Raw genomic sequence first — 21,478 nt, 5'->3', positions numbered from 1 at the left:
CGACATCCGGGCTTTTGCGGCCTTGAACTACATTTCCCACAGTCCCTGGGTGGCTTTTGAAAAGAACTTTGATCTTTGGTTCATCTCTGGCTCACCTCCGAAGTCCTCCTCGCAGTCGTCGCCCTCCTAGTGGTAACCGGAGTCTGGGCACGGCGAGCACTCGCAGTGAGGAAGCCCCCACCCTCTGGCTCACACTGGGCGTGTGGAGCCTGCGTGTAAAAAGTGCGTGTGAGCGTTTGTGGCCGTAACGAGGCGGGTGTGTGTGCGGTGCTGAGGCCGTGACAGGTGCAAGATGTGGGACCCACTGGCTCTGATGTGAGGTAGGTAACACTGTGGGGCTTGAGATCTCCCTTCAGAAGACGGTGCTGTTGTTACCTAGTGAGATGGAATCCAGTGTTAGTCGCTCAGTAGTATCCGACTGCAACCCTATGGACTGTAACTTACCAGTCTCCTCTGTCCATGGAGTTCTCCAGGCAAGAATACTGGACTGGGTTGCCATGCCCTTCTCCAGGGGATCTTCCTGACCCAGGGATCCAACCGGGGTCTCCCGCATGGCAGGCAGATTCTTGACCAACTGAGCCACCGGGGAAGCCCAATGGGGCTTTTAATTCTGTGACCGGGTGGGAGTTTGGTTGTGTCTGGGATAGAGCTTCATTTCTGCAGTTCTAGATTTAACATCCGGACGGCGGGGGTCTGTTGAAGATCTCCCTGAGAGAATATCTGCTTCTGTAAAGACAGGCCTTTACGATGCCTGTGTTAACTGGAGTCTCACTGAAGCATGTTCTATGCTACCTTTGTCAGGGCACCCCCACCTCCAGTGCCCAGACTCCAGTGCTTAACACAAAAGTGAGTTATCAGTGAAGTGAGTGTTGCTGGCCTAGGGGCCAATTTTAGTTTCTATCCTTTCTTAGGATCTGTATCCTTGTATCACTGCTTTCTCTTTCCTCTTACTTTATAGCCAGGACCCCAGCTGCAGAAAAATGGTCCTTCTGCTAAGGGCCTGGGCACAGTCCTTCTTGAATCGATAGGTGGATTCCCTCTTTGCTTTGAGTAAGGTTGGGATATGTCTAGCTTCTCTGTGATCTTTTATGTATGTGTGTTTGGGATCTGGGAATAGAAGACATAAAATGAGAGAAATGTTCTAAATTAGCACATTGGGTGCTCAGAGACAAGATCATCTCATTTTTTTTTTTTGAACCCTCTTATTCAGCAACATTTTCTTTGGACTGTGAATTTCTTCTAAAGTGGAAACAAGAAGAGGACTAATAAATACTCTGAATTCTAAAAAAATAAGCCATGGCCCATGTAAGTTGGTGTTTTGTTCCTCATTGAAGTAGTCCTTTTTTTTCCTTTATAGGTTATATGCATATTTGCATTCTTTATCCTGATATTGTTACCTAACTGACTATCATATAACTTGCCAGTGAGTGGGTAAGTGATGGTGCCATGCATCCTCCTCCATATTTTCTGAAAGTTTTTTTTTTTTATAGAATTGGTATTATTTCTTCCTTAATTGTCGGATAGTTTTTGCCAGCAAAAAGCATCTGTGGTAGGCAGAAAACAGTCCCTTCCAAAAAAACAGTCTACATGCTAATCCTAGAACCTGTGAACATGTTACTTTATATGGCAAAAGAGACTTTGTAGAAGTGATTGAATTAATGTTTTTAAGATGGGAAGATTCTCTTGGGTTATCTGAAGAGTCAGGGTTAAAAGAGGATGTAAGTATGGAATATGCAGCTTCTGTTTTAAAAAAATACATTACTGAACTTTGAAGATGGAGGAGGGGGCCACAAGCCAAGGAATGTAAGTAACCTCTAGAAGCTAGAAAAGGCAAGGAAATTGAACTGGAGAGAGCTGCCAGAAAGATGCATAGTCCTGCCAAAACCTTGGTTTAGTCTAGTAAAAGCCTTGTTGGACTTCTGACCAACAGACAATAAATGTGTTCTTTTAAGCTGCTGCATTTGTGGTGATGTGGGCAGTAGCAGTAGAAAACTAATATACCATTTGAGTTTACAGTTTGCTTCATGGGGAGACTTTAATTTCCTTAATAGATAAATGGCTTTGGTGGTTTATTTTTTCTTGAATTAGTTTAGTAATTTGTGCTTTTCAGGGAATTAACTTATTTCAACTTAGATGTCAAATTTTTTGGCATAAAGTTGTTCATAATATTCCCTTATTATCATTTTAATGCCTGTCAGATCTACAGTAATGCACCTTTTAAAATTCCTGATATTTATAATTTATGCCTTCTTTTCTTGGTCAGTATATCAATTTTATTGTTCTTTTCGAAGAACCAGCTTTTAGTTTTAGTTTCTCCCTAGTTTGCCCTTGCTGTTTCACTGATTACTGATCTTACTTATTCTTTCCTTCACTCTGTATATTCTAGATTTAATTTTATCTTATTTTTCTAGCTTATTCTTATCTTATTTTCCTATCTTTAATTTTATCTTATTTTTCTAGCTTAAAATTCTCTTCTTCCATCCATGAGTTGTTTAGAAGAGTGCTCTTTAACTTCCAAATATTGGGGGACTTTTTTAGATCTTTCTGATGGTTCATTTTTAATTCTGTGGTGGTCAAGAGATGTACTCTGTCTTTTCTGTCCTTTTAAGTTTATTGAGATTTGTCTTATGGCCTGAATTGTGGACAATTTGGTGAAGGTTCCATGTGAAGTTTAAAAAAAGGTATTATACTGTCTTTTGGTAGAGTGTTTATCAGTTTTGTCTGTAGTGGTGATCAACTCTTCTATATCTTTACTGATTTTTTTTTTTGTTACTTGGTCTATCAATTACTGAGAGAAGACTGTTGAAACTTCTAGATACAATTGTGGATCCGTCTGTTACAGTTCTGTTAATTTTTGCTTTATAGTAACTTGAAGCTGTGTTATTAGGTGCATGTTATATCTTCTTGACGCATGGACCCCTTAATCATGAGATGTTCCTATTGGTAATACAGTATTCTTGTCTTGAATTCTGTTTTCTTTAACATAAATACTTTAACTTTTTTTTTTAACCATTTTTTTCATAGCACATTTTTTTCATCCCTATTAAAAAATTATTTATTTAGCTGCGTTGGGTCTTAGTTTCAGCACATGGAATCTTTGTTGCATCTTGTGGGATCTTTTGATGTGGTGCACGGACTCACTAGCTGTGGCACAAGGGCTCAGTGTTTGCCACAAAAGGGGCTTAGTTGCTTAGTGGCATGTTGGATCTTAGTTCTCCAGCCAGGGGTCAAACCCACATCCCCTGAACTGCAAGGCAGATTCTTTACCACTGGGCTACCGGGGAAGTCCCTCCATCCTTTTATTTTAACCTAGTATCTCATATAACAGCACATAGTTTGATTCTACTTTTACCCAGTCTGACAATTGCCGCCTTCAAGTATCTAGACAGGGGTTAGCAAACTGTGGCATACTGGCCAAATCCAGCTCATAGCCTTTTTTGGTATGGCCTTCAACCTGAGGATGGTTTTGCATTTCAGAAGGGTTATAAGTAAGTTAAGAAAAAAGAATGTCATGGAGGCTGTATGTGACACATAGACCTTGAACTCTGTATAGGGCAGATCGCTTATCACTGCTTCACTTAGGTCTTCTTCTGGGGTTTTATCTTGTTCCTTCACTTGGAGGATATTTCTCTGTCACCTCATTTTCCTCAGTTTACTGTTTTTAATTTCTTTTTTCTGACAGGTTGGTTACCTTTTCCAACCTTGGAGAAGTGGTCTTGTAGGAGGTGTCCTCTGTGTTCCAGCCGTACTCCCCACTCTAGGTGTGCCCTGTATTTGGACTGTGTGGGTACTTCTGTTGTAGTAGGCTGACTACTGGGAGCAGTCTGGTAGGCGTGGCTGGCTTCTGGTCTGGTTGTCTAACAAGCCCTTTAAAATATCTATGTCTATATCTGTTTATTTATTTGGATGTGTTGTGTCTTAGTTGTGGCACATGGGATCCAGTTCCCTGACCAGGGGTTGAATGCAGGGACCCTGCACTGAGAGTGTGGAGTCTTAGCCACTAGACTGGACTATCAGGGAAATTCATGGCCCTGTCTTATGCAGAGGCTGATGGGCACTGATTGGCAGAGCTGGATCATGAGACTGCTGGCAATGGGGCCTCAGAGGATCTCAGAACTAATGTTGGCCCACTGGCATGGTGGAGGGGTGGAGCTAGGTTCTGGAGTGGGTGGTTGTGAGGTTGGGGGTCCCAGATCTGGTGTCGGCATGCTGGTGGTTGGGAGCAGTTCCTGACATGGTCCCGAAAGCTACTATTGGCCTGCTGGTGAGTGGGCTGTTGTATCAAAATCATGTTGAAAAAGACCAAATGAGGTGGGAGATACACTCTGTCCATCTTTGGAAAATATAGTCTGCACTGGATGTTTACTAAAGAATTTGCATTAAAAAAATGCTTAGTCATAATGGGGAAGAAAAATCTTCAGGTCCTTTTTCTGAAAATGGAGATTGTCATAAATATTCTGGAAAAATTTAAAAACTTTCAACTATTTAACTTAGTTGGAAACCTCTCTTTATTTTCTTAATTTCTAGATGAGTGATTAACAGTTTTCCACCCTATGCAAGAGGATGTATGTGCAGAAACTGAATTGTTTAAGAGTACGTGGGCACTCTCCTTCAGTCTCACTAAATTCATTTTCGACCCACACAAGCTTCCAGCCTGTATACTCACTGTATCATCCCTTTTCTGCAGTGACTTCTTTAGCACTGCTTTTTCCTTTTGAAAAGTGTTTCTTATAATTTCAAAAATAGTATTGTGATTTGCCATTTTAGGGGTTGGTGATGTTCAAAGATGTGGCTATAGATGTCTCTCAGGAGGAATGGGAATTCCTGAACCCTGCGCAGAGGAATTTGTACAAAGATGTGATGCTGGAGAACTATAGCAACCTGGTTTCACTGGGTAAAGTTATCTGTCTCTAATAATTCAGAATCTGTTTCTTGGAGTTTCTGCTTTCTGTACTATGAATTTTAGGGCTGCCTTTCAAATAACAAGATGAATTTTCACTTTGTGTGGAAATGAGCACAGTTAGATGGAGTTGCACCTTCATTTTCTCTATCCTCATACTTTTCTCTGGCATTTCTTTTAATTGACTTTCTTCCTTAAAAATTAAGGAGAAGAATTAAAATTCTATAGCATTAAAGCATAACACGGTCAAAGAAACCACGCTTTGTCTTTTGTTTCACTTGCAGTGTACCAAACGTGCAAATGCTCTAGCGCAGATAAAGCTAAACACATAGGTCCTGGGTGCAAAGCTCATTAACCTTCTCAATGAGTGTAATGGACTGAATCAAAATATATCACTTACATTTACAGTTCAAAGGAACACTATTCTATTTACTGTAATGTTTGTACTTTCTTTTAAACAATTTGCATTTGGAAATTACATTCTAAGAACTTTATATTTACCGTGGAAAAATATCTGAGAATAAGTATTTCAGAAACTCAAAGGAAAATAAGGAGAGAAAGCTTACATAATTTAAATAACATTTTACCTTAAACATTATTTGTTTCTTATGATCCTGAGTTTATCTTTATATGAGAATTGGACTCTTCTTTCTTCTCTAGATCTTATCAAGTATCTTCTTGTCCTATAGGCTTTTTAAAATAAATTCTGAAACACAGTATTTGAATACTTTAATTACAACCTCATCTCCATTTCTTTTCTTATAACCAGGACTTTCTATTTCTAAGCCAGCTGTGATCACTTCATTGGAGCAAGGGAAGGAGCCCTGGATGGTTATGAGGGAGGTGACAGGAGAACGGAGCCCAGGTGAGTAAGCAGGAAGTTGTTGCAAGGAGTAGGCCAACTGGTCAGACTGTTGGGCTGGTAAAGTTATTTTAGACAGACTAATTAGGGAAAATCTGGCTTAAAAACTTATTACAATGTTATAGTAATCAAACAGTGTTGTACTGGCATAAAGACAGATATATAGATGAATGGAGTAGAATAGAGAGTCTAGAAGTAAACCCTCAGATATATGACAAAATGATTTTAGATAAGAGTGCCAAGACCATTCTATGAGGGAAAAGACTGTACTCTTAACAAATGGTTTTGGGAAAACTGGATACCCCACATGCAAAGGAATAAAATTGTATCCCTACCTTACACTATATACAAACATTAACTCAAAATGGGTCAAACAAGTAAATCTAAGACCCAAAACTATAAACCACCTAGAAGAAAATATAGGGGGAAAAGTTTCATAACTTTGGATTTGGCAGTAATTTCTAGGATATGACACCAAAGGACAGGTAGTCAAAAAAGGCAAATGTCAAAGTTAAAAAACTTCTGTCCATCAAAAGATGTAATCAATAGAGTATTAATTTTAAAAAAAACATGCAAGTTCCTTTACTAAGAGATGAGAATACAATTTTTAAACGTTATAAGGATGGGTCTTCCGTGGCAGTTCAGTGACTAGGACTCCGCATTCCCAGTGCAGGGGGACAAGCTTCAATCCCTGGTCAGAGGTGGGGCTGGGGGACTAGATCCCACATGCTGCAACTAAAAGGTCTCACCTGCTGCAACTAAGACCTGGCACAGCCAAATAAATAAATAGATAAATATTTTAAAAAATCATTTAACTTAAAAAAAAATAAAAATAAATGTTATAAAGACATTTTCAATCTAGTAGTGGATCAAGAACATATGAATATATATTCTAATAGAATATTTAGGAAAAATTAATTAGAAATTGTGGAAATTAAAGAAAATTACTACACTGAGGAGACACAGATGGTAGAGGAATGATTGGAAAGGAAGGAGTAAGACCTTAGGAAGGTATAAGGTCATGAAAGCAGGTTCATTCCACAAGATCAGGTTCATTCCACAAGTCAGAGGTCTTTGATGATGTCTGTAACTCACAGTACTCCAGAGCTATGAGAAGAGTTTGTTTCTGTTATTTTAAGCCACCTAGTTTATGGTACTTTGTTACATTGGCTCTAAGAAACTAATACAGAAGGGGAACATGGAAAAATAATATATACTCTCCCAAGTGTTTTGCTTTTATTTAAGATGTTATTTTTACTAATTTTTTTATACCTGGTGAGGCCTTTCCTTTTGTATAGGTGTGGTGATTTCTTTAAAAAATTTTTTATCTTGAAATATTGAATCAGCCTTACCTTGAGTATTCCACTTGATCATGATACATTATTCTTTTTATTCACTTTTGGTTTTGATTGGTAAAATTTAATTGAAGATTTTTTCACCTAAGTTGACGGGAGATATTGGCCTGTAGTTATTTTGTGAGTGCATGTATGTATGCTGCCTTTGCCTGATTTTGGTGTAAGAATAATAGTGGCTTCATAAAGTAAGTTGACAAGTATTCCCCTTTCATCTTTTTCTGGAAGAAATTGTGTAAAACATTCTGTAAATGTTTGGTAAAATTCTCCAGTGAAACCATTTGGATCTGGATTTTTTTTTTTAGTATCTTTTAAATTATAAATTCAGTTTGTATTAATATAATAGCTATAGGACTTCCCTGGTGGCTCAGCTGGTAAAGAATCCACCTGCAATGTGGGAGACCTGGGTTCAATCCCTGGGTTGGGAAGATCCCCTGGAGAAGGGAATGACTTACCCACTCCAGTATTCTAGCCTGGAGAATTCCATGGACTATATAGTCCATGGGTCGCAAAGAGTCAGACCCAGCTGAGCGACTTTCACTTTCTTTCTTTCTTTCACTTTAATAGGACTATTCAGATTTCCTGTTTCATCTTTGGTAGTTTTGGTAGTTTGTGATTTTCAAAGAATTGCTTCATTTCTTCTGAGTTGTCAAAGTCATGAGTGTAAGTTATATGTGGTATTCTTATTATCCTTATGATGGATTTTATATATATAAATGTATATATACATAATATATCATATATATAAAGGACATACATGTCCTTATAATCCTTCAAAAATTTTTTTCTTTGATATTTTTTATTTCACTCTTGGATTATTTAGAAACGTTATTTGGAGGTGTTTGGAGATTTTCTTGTCTTTCTTTTATGGTTTGATTTTATTCTGGTCTCATGTAAAGTTAGAGGAGGCTATCTACAAGAGTCTTCCCTCACTTCTGACATCAATTCCACTTTCAAGGGACTCCCTGGTGGTCCAGTGGTTAAGAATCTGCCTTCCAATGCAGAGGGGGTGGGTTCAATCCCTGGTTGGGGCACTAGGATCCCACATGCCATGTGGTGCAGCCAAAAGACTTTTTAAAAAACGTTGTACTTTCAAGGGTTCCCAAGACCACTCTTACATTTGATAAGTAACTGAAAGGATTCATATAACTCACTGAAAGCTATCATCCTCACAGTTAGTTTGTTATAGCAGGAGACAGATTAAAATTAGCCAAAGGAAGAAGTACACAGGGCAGAGCCTAGAGCTGGAGTTCCAAGTGTGGAACTTCCCATTGTCCTCTCCCAGTGGAGTCATGGACAGTGCTTACTTTTCCCATCAGCTATGTGTAACAATATGCATTTGGGCATATTGCCAAATAGAGAAACTCACCTGAGCCTTAGTGTCCAGAATTTTTACCAGGGTTCCTTGTTGGCTACCCATGTGGCTGATCTTTAGTTTCTCACCTCTTAGAAGATAAAGCTGATACCTTTAGCTTCCAGTCTTTTTGAAGGAAAGTTGATACCTCATGGCTGAAACCTTCCATCATAAATTTTATCATTAGATTTGTCTGGTGGCTTTGGCCCTCAGGTAAACAAAAGACACTTTTTGTAGAGGTCACTTCCCTGGAGATGAAGACAAAAAAACCTTTCTTCAGGTAAGGTTAAATTCTTTACTATATATCATAGAACATATTCTATATGATTTTGATTCTTTTAAGATTCAAGATTTGCTTCATGACCCAGAATTTAATCTGTCCTGGGGAATGTTCAATGTATGTTTGAAAACATTGTGTATTCTGCTATTTTTGGGTAACATATGCCATGAATGATGATTACATCATATTTGCTGATGGTCTTGTTAGTTTCTTCCATATTCTTGCTGATTCTCTGTCCAGTAGTTCTATCAGTTGCTGAGATTAGGGTATTTGAGTCCCCAGCTATAATTGTGATTAGTGTATATCTTTCAGCTCTGTCAGTTTTTCCTTCATGTGTTTCTAAGCTTTGTTAGTAATGCTTATTAATTTCTTTACTCTGAAATCTACTTTATCTGATACTAATGTAGCATTTCTATTTTCTTTTGATTATTTACATGATACATATTTTTGAAATGAGTTTCTTGTAGTCACCATGTAACTGGGTCATGTTATTTATCCATTGTGTCAATCTCTGTCTTTTAATTGGTGATGTAGAACACTTAAAATAATTATTGATGTATTAGTCTTAAGTCTGCCATTTTGTCGTCTTCTGCTGGTTCCCCCTGTTTCTTGTTCTTCTGTTTCTTTTATCTTGCTTACCTGTGAGTTGGGCTTCCCTGGTGGCTCAGTGGTAAAGAATCCACCTGTCAATGCAAGAGACACATGAGATGCTGGTTAGATGCCTGGGTCAGGAAGATCCCTGGAGAAGGAAATGACAACCACTTCAATATTCTTGCCTGGGAGATCCCATGGACAGAGGAGACTGGTGGGCTACAGTCCATGGGGTCGCAAAAGACTTGGACACAACTTAGCGACTAAAATATACTTCTTTTTTTTTTTTTTTAATTTCAGTGTTTGTTCATACACACACACACGTTTCTTTATTTAGCTTGCTGGCATTGAAATTTAACCATTTCAAGTGAAGTGTAGAAAGATTACATCCATTTAGGTGCTTTACTCTTTCCATTTTTTTTTTTGGATTGTTTTTTAAAGTATGTCTTCTACATAGACTGATCACTATGTAAGATACTGTTACAATTTTTGTTTCAACCATAAAATAAGGTAAAGAAACTTGTGGAGTGGGATAGTCTATTATGTTTACTTTTATTTTTTCCCATTCTTGTCTTTCTTTTCTGAAGGTCTCGCCTTCTATTATTATTTTCTTTGTATTTAGAGAGCTATTTTCAGCTATTTTGTAAGGGCTACTTGCAATAACACTCTCTTAGTTTTCCTTTGACTGACAATGCCTTTATTTCTACTTCATTCCTCAAAGATAGTTTCACTGTGTGTAGAATTTGAGGTTGACAGTTCTTTTCTTTTAGCACTGAAAAAGTATTGTGCCATTTCCTGTTGCTCAACATGGTTTCAGATGACAAATCCAGTCTTTCAAATTGGTGTTTCTCACTATTTTAAAATATTTTTTCTTTGTTTAGTTTTCGGAAATATGTGTTTTGGTTTGATTTCTATTTATCTATTTAGGAATTTTCTCAGTTTCTTGAATCTATAGATTTGTGTCTTGTATGAAATTTGGGAAGTTTTCAACCATTATTTCTTTGAATACTTTCTCAGTCCCACAGTCTTTCTCCTCTCCTTCTGGGACTTGGATGATATGAATGTTGGCTCTTTTGCTATTGTCCCACAGGAACTGAGGTTCTTTTTTAAAAAGTCTATTTATCTTTGTTGTTCAGGTTAATACAGTTTTTAATTTCACTGAATCTAGTGTCTCTGTCATCTCAACTCTACTCTTGAGACCATTTAGGGTGTCTCTTATAATGGTTATTATATTTTTCATTCCATTTACTTTGTATAACTAGTATCTTTTTAAATATTTTATTTTATTATCTTTTATTGAGGAATAGTTGACTTACAACAGTAAATTCTTCTTTATGGCTAAGGACTATTTCATTGCTTATTACATCTTCTTTACCCATTCATCTGTTGATGGACACTTGGGTTGCCTCCTTATCTTGGCTGTTGTGAATATGAACACTGGGGTGCATGTAGCTTTTGGAATTACTGTGTGTGTGTGTGTGTGTGTGTGTGTGTGTGTTTGTTTGTTTTTAGATACATGCCCAGCAGTGGAATTGCTGGGTCATATGGTAGTTCTGTGTTTAGTTTTCTAAGGAACCTCCACAGTTTCCCCTACTGGCTGCACTAATTTACATTCTCACCAGCAGTGTACAAGTGTTCCCTTTTCTCCCCATCCCCGCCAGCACTTGTTTCTTGTAGACTTTTTGATGATAGCAATTCTGACAGGTGTAAGGTGATACCTCATTATGGTTTTGATTTTCATTTCTCTGATAATTACAGATGTTGAGCATTTTTCTCGTGCCCATTTTTCTCATTGACCATCTGTATTGCTTATCTGGAAAAAATTTTTTTCATGTCTTCTGCACATTTTTAATCAAGTTGTTTGGTTTTTTGGTATTGAGTTATATGAGCTGCATGTTTTGGATATGTATCTTGGATATTACCCTATTGGTCATATCACTTGCAAATATTTTCTCCCATTCAGTGGGTTAACTTTTCATTTTGTTGATGGTTTCGTTTGCTGTGCAAAAGCTAAGTTTAATTAGGTCCCATTTGCTTATTTTTGCCTTTATTTCTTTTGCCTTTAGAGTCAGATCCAAAAACATATTGCTTCAATTTATGTCAAAGAGTGTTCTGCCTGTTTTCTTCTAGGAGTTTAATGGATTCAGGTCTTACATTGAGGTCTTTAATCCATTTTGAGTTTATTTTTGTACATGGTATGATGAAATATTCTAATTCCATTGTATTATGTGTTGCTGTCCAGTTTTCTGAGTACCACTTATTGAAGATATGGTCTTTTCTCCATTGTATATCCTCTCTCCCTTGTCATAGACTGACAATAGGTGTGTATGTGATTGAGATTTTAAATTATCTTTTTAAAATGAACCTTAGAATTCCCATTTTTGTGATATTTGCCTTGATTTCTTTAACTAAGAGGAAGATCATAAAGACAGTGTGAGTGCAGAGTACTTCATTTTCATGTTTCCCCTACCACTAGACTTTTTCTTGTTGCAGTTTTCATTTATGTTTTTTCTTAAGTAATTGCCATTACCTGATCTTTCCACTTGGTTTTCACACTCATTTCATCTACTGGCATAAACGAGGAGGGGAAAAAATACAACTGATTTCTGGTAGCATCTTAACTTGGCTGTTGAGATTAGTGGGGAATGTATATACTCCAGTAGCTAGTACCACTGAGTTTTCTGGGTCCTGTCATAATGCTTCCTAGAGAGAATGGAATATTTTGTTTAATCTGAGGGTCTTGTCTGTCTCAATTAGTTAAGAACCAACACTGTAGAACCATCAGTTCTGTGTGTTTCTCCCTGATTTCTATCCCCTGCTACATCCCCAGAGGTAATCATTATTTTGAATTCTGTTATGGTTATTCTATTTAAAAACTAGTTTACCACATTTGTATATGCCTTTTTACACTATACTGTGTTTTGCTTGTTTCTTTTATAAAAATGATAATGAGTATGTGTCTTCTGTGATTTAGTTATTTTGTACCACATGGTTTTACAAATTTTCCCAAATTACTTTATACCTGATTTCATTTTCACAGCTATCTAATATTCCATTCCATATTTTTCTGGTTGTTAATTGGAATGTTCATAATTTTTTGCTAGCATATACGATGGTACTATTAATGTTCTTACACATCTCCTGAAGCACATAGTACGTTATTTACTAGAATTGGAATTGCCAGGTCATAAAACACATACATCTTCAACTCTGTATTATAACAAATTGTTTTCCTACATGTTGGTACTAATTTACTAATTTACATTACCACTGGCAGTGTGTAATAATTCTGGGTCTTTAACATCTTAACAACAATTCAAATTCTTAGACATTTAAAATTTTAGTCTGATGAGTATAAAATGGTATCTCATATCTTAATTTGAGTTTCCTTGATTCCTGATGAGTTTGAGCATTCTTGCTTATGATTACTTAACACTGGTGTTTCTTCTGTGAAGTGCCTATTCAGATCTTTTGCCCATTTTTCTCATAGGTTATCTTTTTTCTAGTTAGACTTGTATCTTTTGTGTATTGTTTAAGAAATTTATGTTGTTGTTTAGTCATTAAATCGTGTCCAACTCTTTTGTGACCCCATGGCTCCTCTGTCCATGGGATTTCCCAGGCAACAATACTGGAGTGGGTTGCCATTTCCTTTTCTAGGGCATCTTCTCAACTCAGGGATTGAACCTGCGTCTCCTACATTGCAAGCAGATTGCTTACCATTGAGCCACCGGGGAAGCCCTTTTTATGTATACATATAAATTGTTTTTCGCCACAAGCCTTACAGTTTCTCCTTTACCTTAATCCATTTAGAGTTTATGTATTTATAGTGCATGGTAGGGATCCAAGTTAATTTTTTTTTCTAGCTATAGCTATTTTTTCTAATATGATTCAGTAAGTAATTCTTTTCTCACTGATCTGCAGTGCTTTCTGTGTGGATCTGTGGATCAACATGAATGAACCTTGAGGATGTTATACTAAGTTAAATAAGCCAGTCACATATAGAAAAAAAACAGCAAATACTGTAGGACTCTAGTGATATAAGGTATCTAGTCAAATCCATAGAAACAGAAAGTAGACTGGTGCTTGCCAGAAACTGGAAGAGGGAAGAATGGGGAGTTATTAATGGATACAGAGTTTCAGTTCTGCAAGGTGAAAAAGTTCTGGGGATTGGTTGTACAACAGTGTGCACATACTTAACACTACTACATTATACACTTAAAAGTAGTAAGATGGTAAATTTTATGTTGTGTGTATTTTATCACAATTTAAAAAATATTTTTAGAGGTAGAGGTATAAATTTAAGACTTAGCAGTATATGATTGGTATTTAAGCCAGACTGTTATTAAGGGAAAGGGTGTAGATTGAAGGCTGACCAGAGCCTGATTTCTGGGATTTTCCAACATTTAGAGGTCAGAAAGTGGAAAAGAATGCATTAAGGTGAACTGCATATAAGTAGAGATGTAGGAGGATTACCAGGAGAATATGGTATAAAGGGAGCAACTGGACTGATCAGTTGTGTCAAATGCTAGTAATGAGTCAAATAGAGTGGTGACTGGCATTTGAGCACTGATTTTGGTAATTTTGTTAGTGACTTTAGCTAGGAATGTTTCAACAGAGTTATGGGAGTTGAAATATTTGTTGGAGTGGATTACAGAGAAAATGACTAACATACAAAGTCACTTTATCTAAGACAGAATCAGGGAAAGGACAGTCTTTTCAATGAAGGGGGCTGATATCTATTGAAAAATAGGAATCTTGATTTCTGCCTCACACTAGGTGGATTCTAGATCTAAATACGAAAAAACTTCTAGAAGATGATGTGAGTATATTTTATGACCTTGGAATCAGACTGTTTTAGAATTAACAATTTCTGTTTATCAAAACATTGTATTAAGAGAGCAAAGGGGCCAGCCTCAGAATGGGACAAGATACTTGCATTATGTAGTTGGTTATATCCAGAATATATTAAGGATTCCCTACAAGTCAAAAAGACAACTAAAACCTAGAACTACCCAAATGTCCCTCGACTTAAGAATGGATAAACAAAATATGGTTTACCTGTACAGTGAAATATAACTCAGTCATAAAAATAAATGAAGTACTGATATATGCTACAACATCATTGAACCCTGAGAACATACCAAGTAAGAACAGACACAAAAGGTCACATATTGTATAATTACATGTTTATGAAATTTCTTGACAAATTCATAGAGACATAAAGCAGATTGGTGGTTTCCAGGGCATGAGGGTGAAGAGGAGAACAGAACATGACTGTGGACATGAGGTTTCTTTTTGGCGTGATGAAAATAATCTGGAATTAGAGATCTGATGGTTGCAGAACATTGGGAGTGTACAAGTTATTGAGTTATACACTTCAAAGTGGTTAAAATGATGGATTTTATATGTACATTATCACTCCTAAATTAATAAAAATGAATGAAATACTTGGATAGGCAACTTATTAAAGAAGATATCCAATTGTCCAATAAATATATGGCGAAGTGTTCAATCTTGTTTGTCATCAGGGAAATTAAAAATTAAACCACAGTGCAGTATCACAACACATCTGCCAGGATGCTTAGCTATAAGAAGATTGGCAATAACAAGTGTTGGTGAGGATATGAGGAACAGGAACTCTTTCAGAGTTTGATGGAATTATAAATTAGAAAACTGTTGCATAATGTCAAATGAAGCTGAACAAATGCATATCCTCTGATGCGGTAATTTTACACCTAACAGAAAGGAGTCCTATTTCTACCAAAAGAAATGTGCATGAATGTTCATATCAGTACTAATCATAATAGCCAGAAACTGGAGACAATGCAAATGATCATCATTAGGAAAACAGAAAAATAAATTGTGTTAGAATTGAATGCTCTATGTATCTGTTGGCCTCAAACTTTCTTTTCTGAAACAACCTCTGAAAAGCTCTAAGAAAAGAATTTGTAATATCCTAGTTGTTACAAGAAACTAATGGTGTTATGACACAATGAATAAAACAAAATAGACTCAAAATGTGATTTTAAAGCTAATCAGAGGCCTTATGTAAGACTCATGATAAAGAGTTGGAGTTTTAAAATTTCAGTTTAATGAGAGGTTCTATCAGTTTGGATATAAGTTTGGCTGTATATGACAGAGACCCCAAAATAATTGTAGCGTAAACTGTATAGAGGACTAATTTTCTCTTGGATTAAAGCCCAGGATAGAGTGCCATCTCTGCTCTGCAGAACCATCATGTGACAGACATGACATCAAATGCACATTGCAGCTGGCTTTGCTGAGGAAGCAGGAAAATAACAGATATAGAGGGTGGGCCAGCTGACTCTCAAGAAAGTTCTCAGAAGGTACTGTATAATACTGCATTTCTTTAGGCAGAATCCGGTTGCATGGCATATTCTGCTGCAAAGAGTGCTGGGACAGGCAATGTTTATATTGGGCAGCCTGTTCTCAACTAAAACCCATGGATTCAATCAGCGTACAAAAGGGAAATAATAGATATTTGAGAATAACTAGCAGATATCACATAATCCTTTGGCCTGGTAGAGAGTGTTAAAACATACAGACTCTTAGAGATGCTGATTCAGGTGATCTAGAATGTTTTGTAAACATCCATAATTGCAACAAAATCCCATGGTGATTTCTCAAGTGGATCAAAATATCAGAACCACTGACCTGTTAATGAACTCTCTCACGTTTCTCTCATGAGCTTGCATTTCTTTCCATTCACCTTACCCTTTTTCATTGTTACATCATGGTATTTAAGAGCCCCTCAAGCCTTTCATTTCTTATGTGAATTATTTCAAATTATCTCTCTTTTCTGGCTTCCCTGATAGCTCAGTTGGTAAAGAATCTGCCTGCAATGCAGGAGACCCTGGTTCGATTCCTGGGTCGGGAAGATCCCCTGGATAAGGGATAGGCTACCCACTCCAGTATTCTTGGACTTCCCTGGTGACTCAGCTGGTAAAGAATTTACCTGCAATGCGGGAGACCTGGGTTTGATCCCTGGGTTGGGAAGATCCCTAGAGAAGGGAAAGGCTACCCACTCCAGTATTCTTGCCTGGAGAATTGCAGTATTCTGGGGTTGCAAAGAGTTGGACATGACTGAGCGACTTTCACTTTCACTCTTTTCTATCAGAGATATTTCATTTCTCTTCTAACACAAAACTAGCAATTAAAATGTGCTTCTTTATCTTTCAGATTTGGTGTCCAAGTGTGAGCCCAAGAAGTCATCTCCAGAAAGAAACGTTTATGAGACAGAATCATCCCAGTGGGCTATCATGGACCCATTTAAAAACCATAGCCCTGAGAAATCCATTTTCAGAGACATTCAGGCATGCAAAAATCAGTTTGAGAGACAACAGGGAAAACAGGAGGGCTATTTCACGCAATTTGTTATCAACCATGAACACATGCCTGTTTTTAGCCAACATATTTTGTTCACTCAGGAATTTTATAATAGACAGAAAATCTTTGAATGTAAAGAATGCAGGAAAAACTTCAGTTACCATTTATTCTTTGGTCATCACAAAGCTCATTCTAAAGAAAAACTTTCTGACTGTAAGGAATGTGCAGAAACTGTTGATACATCATACCTTACTAAACAGAGAATTCAAAATAGTAACAAGTGCAATGAATATAAGGAATGTTGGAAGGCCCTTATTAATTATTCACAACTTAAACAACATCTGAGAATTCATAATGGTGAAAAATGTAAAGAATGTGGCAAGGCCTTTAATTATGGCTCAGGACTTATTCTACATCAGAGAATTCACACTGGTGAGAAACCTGATGCATGTAAGGAATGTGGGAAGTCCTTTATGCAGCTGTCACAACTTATTCAACATCAGGGACTTCACACTGGTGAAAAACTCTACGAATGTAAACAATATGGGAAGGCTTTTATTTGTGGCTTTCAACTTACTGAACATCTGCCACTCCATATTGGTAAGAAACTCTTTGAATGTAAAGAATGTGAAAAGACTTTCAGGCATCGATCACCCATTACCGTACATCAGAGACTTCATACTCACAAGAAACCTTATGAGTGTAAAGAATGTGGGAAAGCCTTTAATTATGGTTCAGAACTTGTTCTACACCAGAGAATTCACACTGGTGAGAAACCCTATGAATGTAAGGAATGTGGGAAGGCATTTAGGCAACGATCACAGCTTACTCAACATCAAAGACTTCATACTGGTGAAAAACCCTATGAATGTAAGCAATGTGGGAAGGCTTTTATTCGTGGCTTTCAACTTACTGAACATCTGAGACTCCATACTGGTGAAAAACCCTATAAATGTAAAGAATGTGGGAAGACTTTCAGGCATCGATCTCACCTTACAATACATCAGAGAATTCATACTGGTGAGAAACCGTATGAATGTAAAGAATGTGGAAAGGCCTTTAGCTATCATTCAAGCTTCTCTCACCATCAGAAAATTCATTCTGGCAAAAAACCTTATGAATGTAGTGAATGTGGGAAGGCCTTTTGTGACGGCTTACAACTTACTCTACATCAGAGGATTCATACTGGTGAGAAACCCTATGAGTGTAAGGAATGTGGAAAGACTTTTAGACAGTGCTCACACCTCAGAAGACATCAGAGAATTCACACTGGTGAGAAACCTCATGAATGTGTGATATGTGGTAAAGCCTTTAGACTTCATTCACACCTTATTCAACATCAGAGAATTCATACTGGTGAGAAGCCCTTTGAATGTAAAGAATGTGGAAAGGCCTTTAGCTATCATTCAAGCTTCTCACACCATCGAAGAATTCATTCTGGGAAGAAACCATATGAATGTGGGAAGGCCATTAATCGTGGCTTACAATTTAACCTACATCAGACACTTCATACTGTTGAAACACCAGTACATTTTCTTCTCCCCACATCCTAGTCTAGCATCAGAAAATTCTTTTTGGAGATATACATTTCCTTTTTTCTTCAAGGAAAATGTTGGTAAGATACTGGGTTTCATTAGTATTGATTTATTTTAGTAATCTTTGAACTCTTTTTTTTTTTTTTAAGTGGGAAAATGAAGAAGTTATTAAAAGGAAAAAAAAGCTCTGGTTTCAATGCTGTTTCTGAGTTATTGTAATTATCAGTATTGGAAGTAAATTTTATAAAACTGTGTTTTCACTGAAACCAGTGAAGTGGGAAAGAAATAAAATTAAATCAATTTCTTCCTCTCCTACAAATCCCTGAGAACACCTATAGGTGTGTGTTGCTTCTTTCTTCATGATCAAACATATCTGCACAGTGCATGTATGTTTTGCATGTGTGTGAAAGTTTTTACCCTCTATAGTGACATATTTCATGACATTTGCCTTTTTCATTTAAATAATCATGGACATTTTCCCAGGTCAATACATACAGATCTGACTCATCCTTTTTAAAGTTTCAGAATATTTCTAGTATGGGATGTAGGCCAGTATTTTGAACCATCTCCTACTGTAGACATTTAATTGTTTCTGCCTTTTCAACAGAAATGATGGTGTAATAAACATTCTTACATTGTCATATTTCTATTGGTAAATTCCCAATCATGAGAATGTGTGTATGTTTTGATATATTAATTTTGTAGTTGAAAATATTAGGAAATAAAAGCAATGCTATAAAATTCAAAAATTACCCAAAATAGGGCTTCCCTGGCGGCCCAGTGGTAAAGAATCTGCCTGCCAATGCAGGACATGTGGGTTTGATTCCTAATCTGGGAAGATCCCACATGCTGCAGAGCAACAAAGCCCTTCCACCACAATTTCTGAGCCTGTGCTCTAGAGCCTGGGATTTGCAACTACTGAGTCCATGTGCCGAAACTACTGAAGCCCACATTCTGCAAACTACTGAAGCCTGTAAGCCTAGAGCCTGCTGCAACAAGCAAAGCCACTACTCTCTTCAACTAGAGAAAGCCCACTTGCAACAATGAAAACCCAGGGCAACCAATAACAAATAAATTTAAAAAAATATTCAGGGCATCCCTGGTGGCTCATGGTTAAGAATCTGCCTGCCAATGTAGGAGACACAGATTTGATCCCTGATCTGGGAAGATCCCACATGCCACGGAGCAACTAAGCCCATATGCCATAACTATTGAGCCTGTGCCCGAGAGCCCGGGAGGCGCAACTACTGAAACCCACTTTCCCTAGAGCCCGTGCTCTGCAACAAGAGAAGCCACCACAATGTGAAGCCCACACATCGAACCTAGAGAGTAGCCCCTGCTCGCTGTAACTAGGGAAAAGCCCACACAGAAACAAAGACCAAGTATAGACAAAAATAAACAAATTAAATAAAATTATTTTTTAATTACCCAAAATAATGTGAAAATTGAAATCTCTCCTAATGAGTCCTATAGTCATCTGCTTTTGTAATTATAACTGTCACTTCTATTCTTCCAGGAATTAAATTTTAAAAATTCTTTGGACAAAACTGGATTAATCATAATCCATGACTCATGATATTCTCATCAGTCCACATTTAGCCTACTTTTTAATTTTTATACATTAGGGAGTTTTATAAACATTGAGGGATCTATTTATTGGGGCAGGCCTGGAGCCTAGGTCCATGGGTGCCAGACTGGTACCTGGGTCTGAAGGGCCAGTATAGTGCTGGATTGGGCAGCCTGGAGCCTGGTGTTTGGGTTCACAGGGGCAGGCCTGGATTCTGAATCATATTGGTTTACCTGGGGATTCACTGGGGAAGGCTGGTGCTGGGGTCTGTGACAAGGATGGGTTCCCACTTCACTTTCCTTCCCTCCATGCAGAGGGAGCATCACTTCATACTTCACTGCACAGGCTTGAGGAACAAGTAACAGTGTGAAATTGTCCTTATTATCCTCTTCAATCTATCTTTCATTTCTGTACTCCACCCAAGTGTTGTAATTTCATGGAGATGGTTGTTCAAATTGTTCAAACTTCTATGAGACAAGTGCTATTCCACAATCTTACAGATGTTACTACTACAATTCACTATTTTTGATATGTACACACTTCTATGATTTTTCACACGTGTATTTTTATATTTATGACCACAAACTATGCAAAACAACTACAACACCTCAAGGAATTCCCTCATGCATCCCCTTTCTATTCAGACACCCCTAATCCCTGGCAACCACTGATATATTCTGGATATTTATATTTTTACATTTCCCATAATGTATAAATGGAACCATACAGTATGTAACTTTTTGAGGCTAGTTTCATCATGTTGCATGTGTCGGTAGTCCTTTTTTTGTTGTTGTTGAGTAGTTATTTTATTGAGTGAATATACCATGATGTGTCCATTTATCCACTGAAGGACATTTGGATTGTTCCAGTTTTTAGTGATTATAGATAATAATATTATAGACACACGAATAGGCTTTTGTGTGAACATGTGTTTTTATTTCTCTACGCTAAATATAAGTGGGATTGCTGGGTCACATGGAAAGTATATGTTTAACTTTTTAAGAAACTGCCAAATTGTTTTCCAGAGTGGTTTTACCACTTTGCATTCCCATTAGCAGTGTATCAGAGTTCTAGTTGTTCCACACCCTCATCAGTACTTGATATTGTCACATATCTATAATTTTGAAAAGTCCCAGATTATAAACTGATGAATATCTCAAATGGTACAACATCCCAGATGAATATTAGAGACCAGTGTTGATATCTGTGTTTTAACTGTTACATATTACTTATAAGGCAGGGCATGACAAGTCTGACTTTATTGCTGGACCACAAATTAAGTGGAGATATTCAAGCACTACCTGGCAAGAATGTTTCAAGTTTGAGATGCATTATGCACATACTGGGGACATAAGAAGTGAGGCAAAATGCTTGTTCACATATGCAGATTATTAGAAAATACATAGGAGATGTAGGAACCATGTTTGTAGGATGGATTTGATTTATAGTTGGACTGGAAACTTGATTTATAATTGCCATCACTGACTCGATGGACATGAATTTGAGTAAGCTCCGGGAGTTGGTGATGGACAGGGAAGCCTGGCGTACTGCAGTCCATGGGGTCACAAAGAGTCAGACACGACTGAGTGACTGAACTGAACTGGACTGGAAAAGCTAACATTATCTCCATGACGCCTGAATGTCTGGCATTGAGTTTGATTGACACAGGGCAGAGAGATACATAAGATGC

General features: G+C 37.3%; 2 protein-coding genes across 14 annotated transcripts in view; one reads left to right on the top strand and one right to left on the bottom strand.

Moving 5' to 3' along the window:
* Positions 1-8: 8 nt before the first annotated feature.
* Positions 9-21,478, bottom strand: part of ZNF382 (zinc finger protein 382) — a 65,391-nt gene continuing 43,921 nt past the window's right edge. For 5 of the 6 annotated variants that reach the window (XM_081516974.1, XM_081516969.1, XM_081516970.1 and 2 more), the window contains 2 exons: positions 9,388-9,431; positions 7,895-8,716 (listed from right to left, as the gene is read on the bottom strand). In XM_081516974.1, the coding sequence (XP_081373100.1) occupies positions 8,678-8,716; positions 9,388-9,431 (83 nt within the window). In that variant the 3' untranslated portion in view covers positions 7,895-8,677. Of the gene's footprint in view, positions 376-5,487; positions 5,607-7,894; positions 8,717-9,387; positions 9,432-21,478 lie in introns of those variants that run through there. The other variant, XR_014060984.1, reaches the window with a different exon arrangement.
* LOC145515692 (uncharacterized) lies at positions 59-18,540 on the top strand. 8 transcript variants are annotated; one of them, XM_081516819.1, is made up of 7 exons: positions 59-320; positions 1,211-1,305; positions 4,768-4,894; positions 5,670-5,765; positions 16,540-16,794; positions 17,101-17,205; positions 17,374-18,540. In XM_081516819.1, the coding sequence occupies exons 2-7, from the start codon at positions 1,297-1,299 to the stop codon at positions 18,237-18,239; spliced, it is 1,458 nt and encodes a 485-aa protein (XP_081372945.1). In that variant the 5' UTR covers positions 59-320; positions 1,211-1,296; the 3' UTR covers positions 18,240-18,540. The 8 variants fall into 8 exon arrangements, with proteins under 8 accessions (XP_081372945.1, XP_081372943.1, XP_081372942.1 ...); XM_081516817.1 differs by adding an exon at positions 3,683-3,761 and having other exon boundaries at positions 16,540-18,540; XM_081516816.1 differs by lacking the exon at positions 1,211-1,305 and adding an exon at positions 1,358-1,431 and having other exon boundaries at positions 16,540-18,540.

The sequence above is a fragment of the Giraffa tippelskirchi genome, chromosome 7 (genome assembly GCF_054371585.1).
Source record: "Giraffa tippelskirchi isolate mGirTip1 chromosome 7, T2T-mGirTip1v1.2.pri, whole genome shotgun sequence".
NCBI classification, from domain to species: Eukaryota; Metazoa; Chordata; class Mammalia; order Artiodactyla; family Giraffidae; genus Giraffa; species Giraffa tippelskirchi.
Note: the sequence above shows the minus strand (reverse complement) of the source record. Positions and strands in the feature narration are given on the sequence as shown.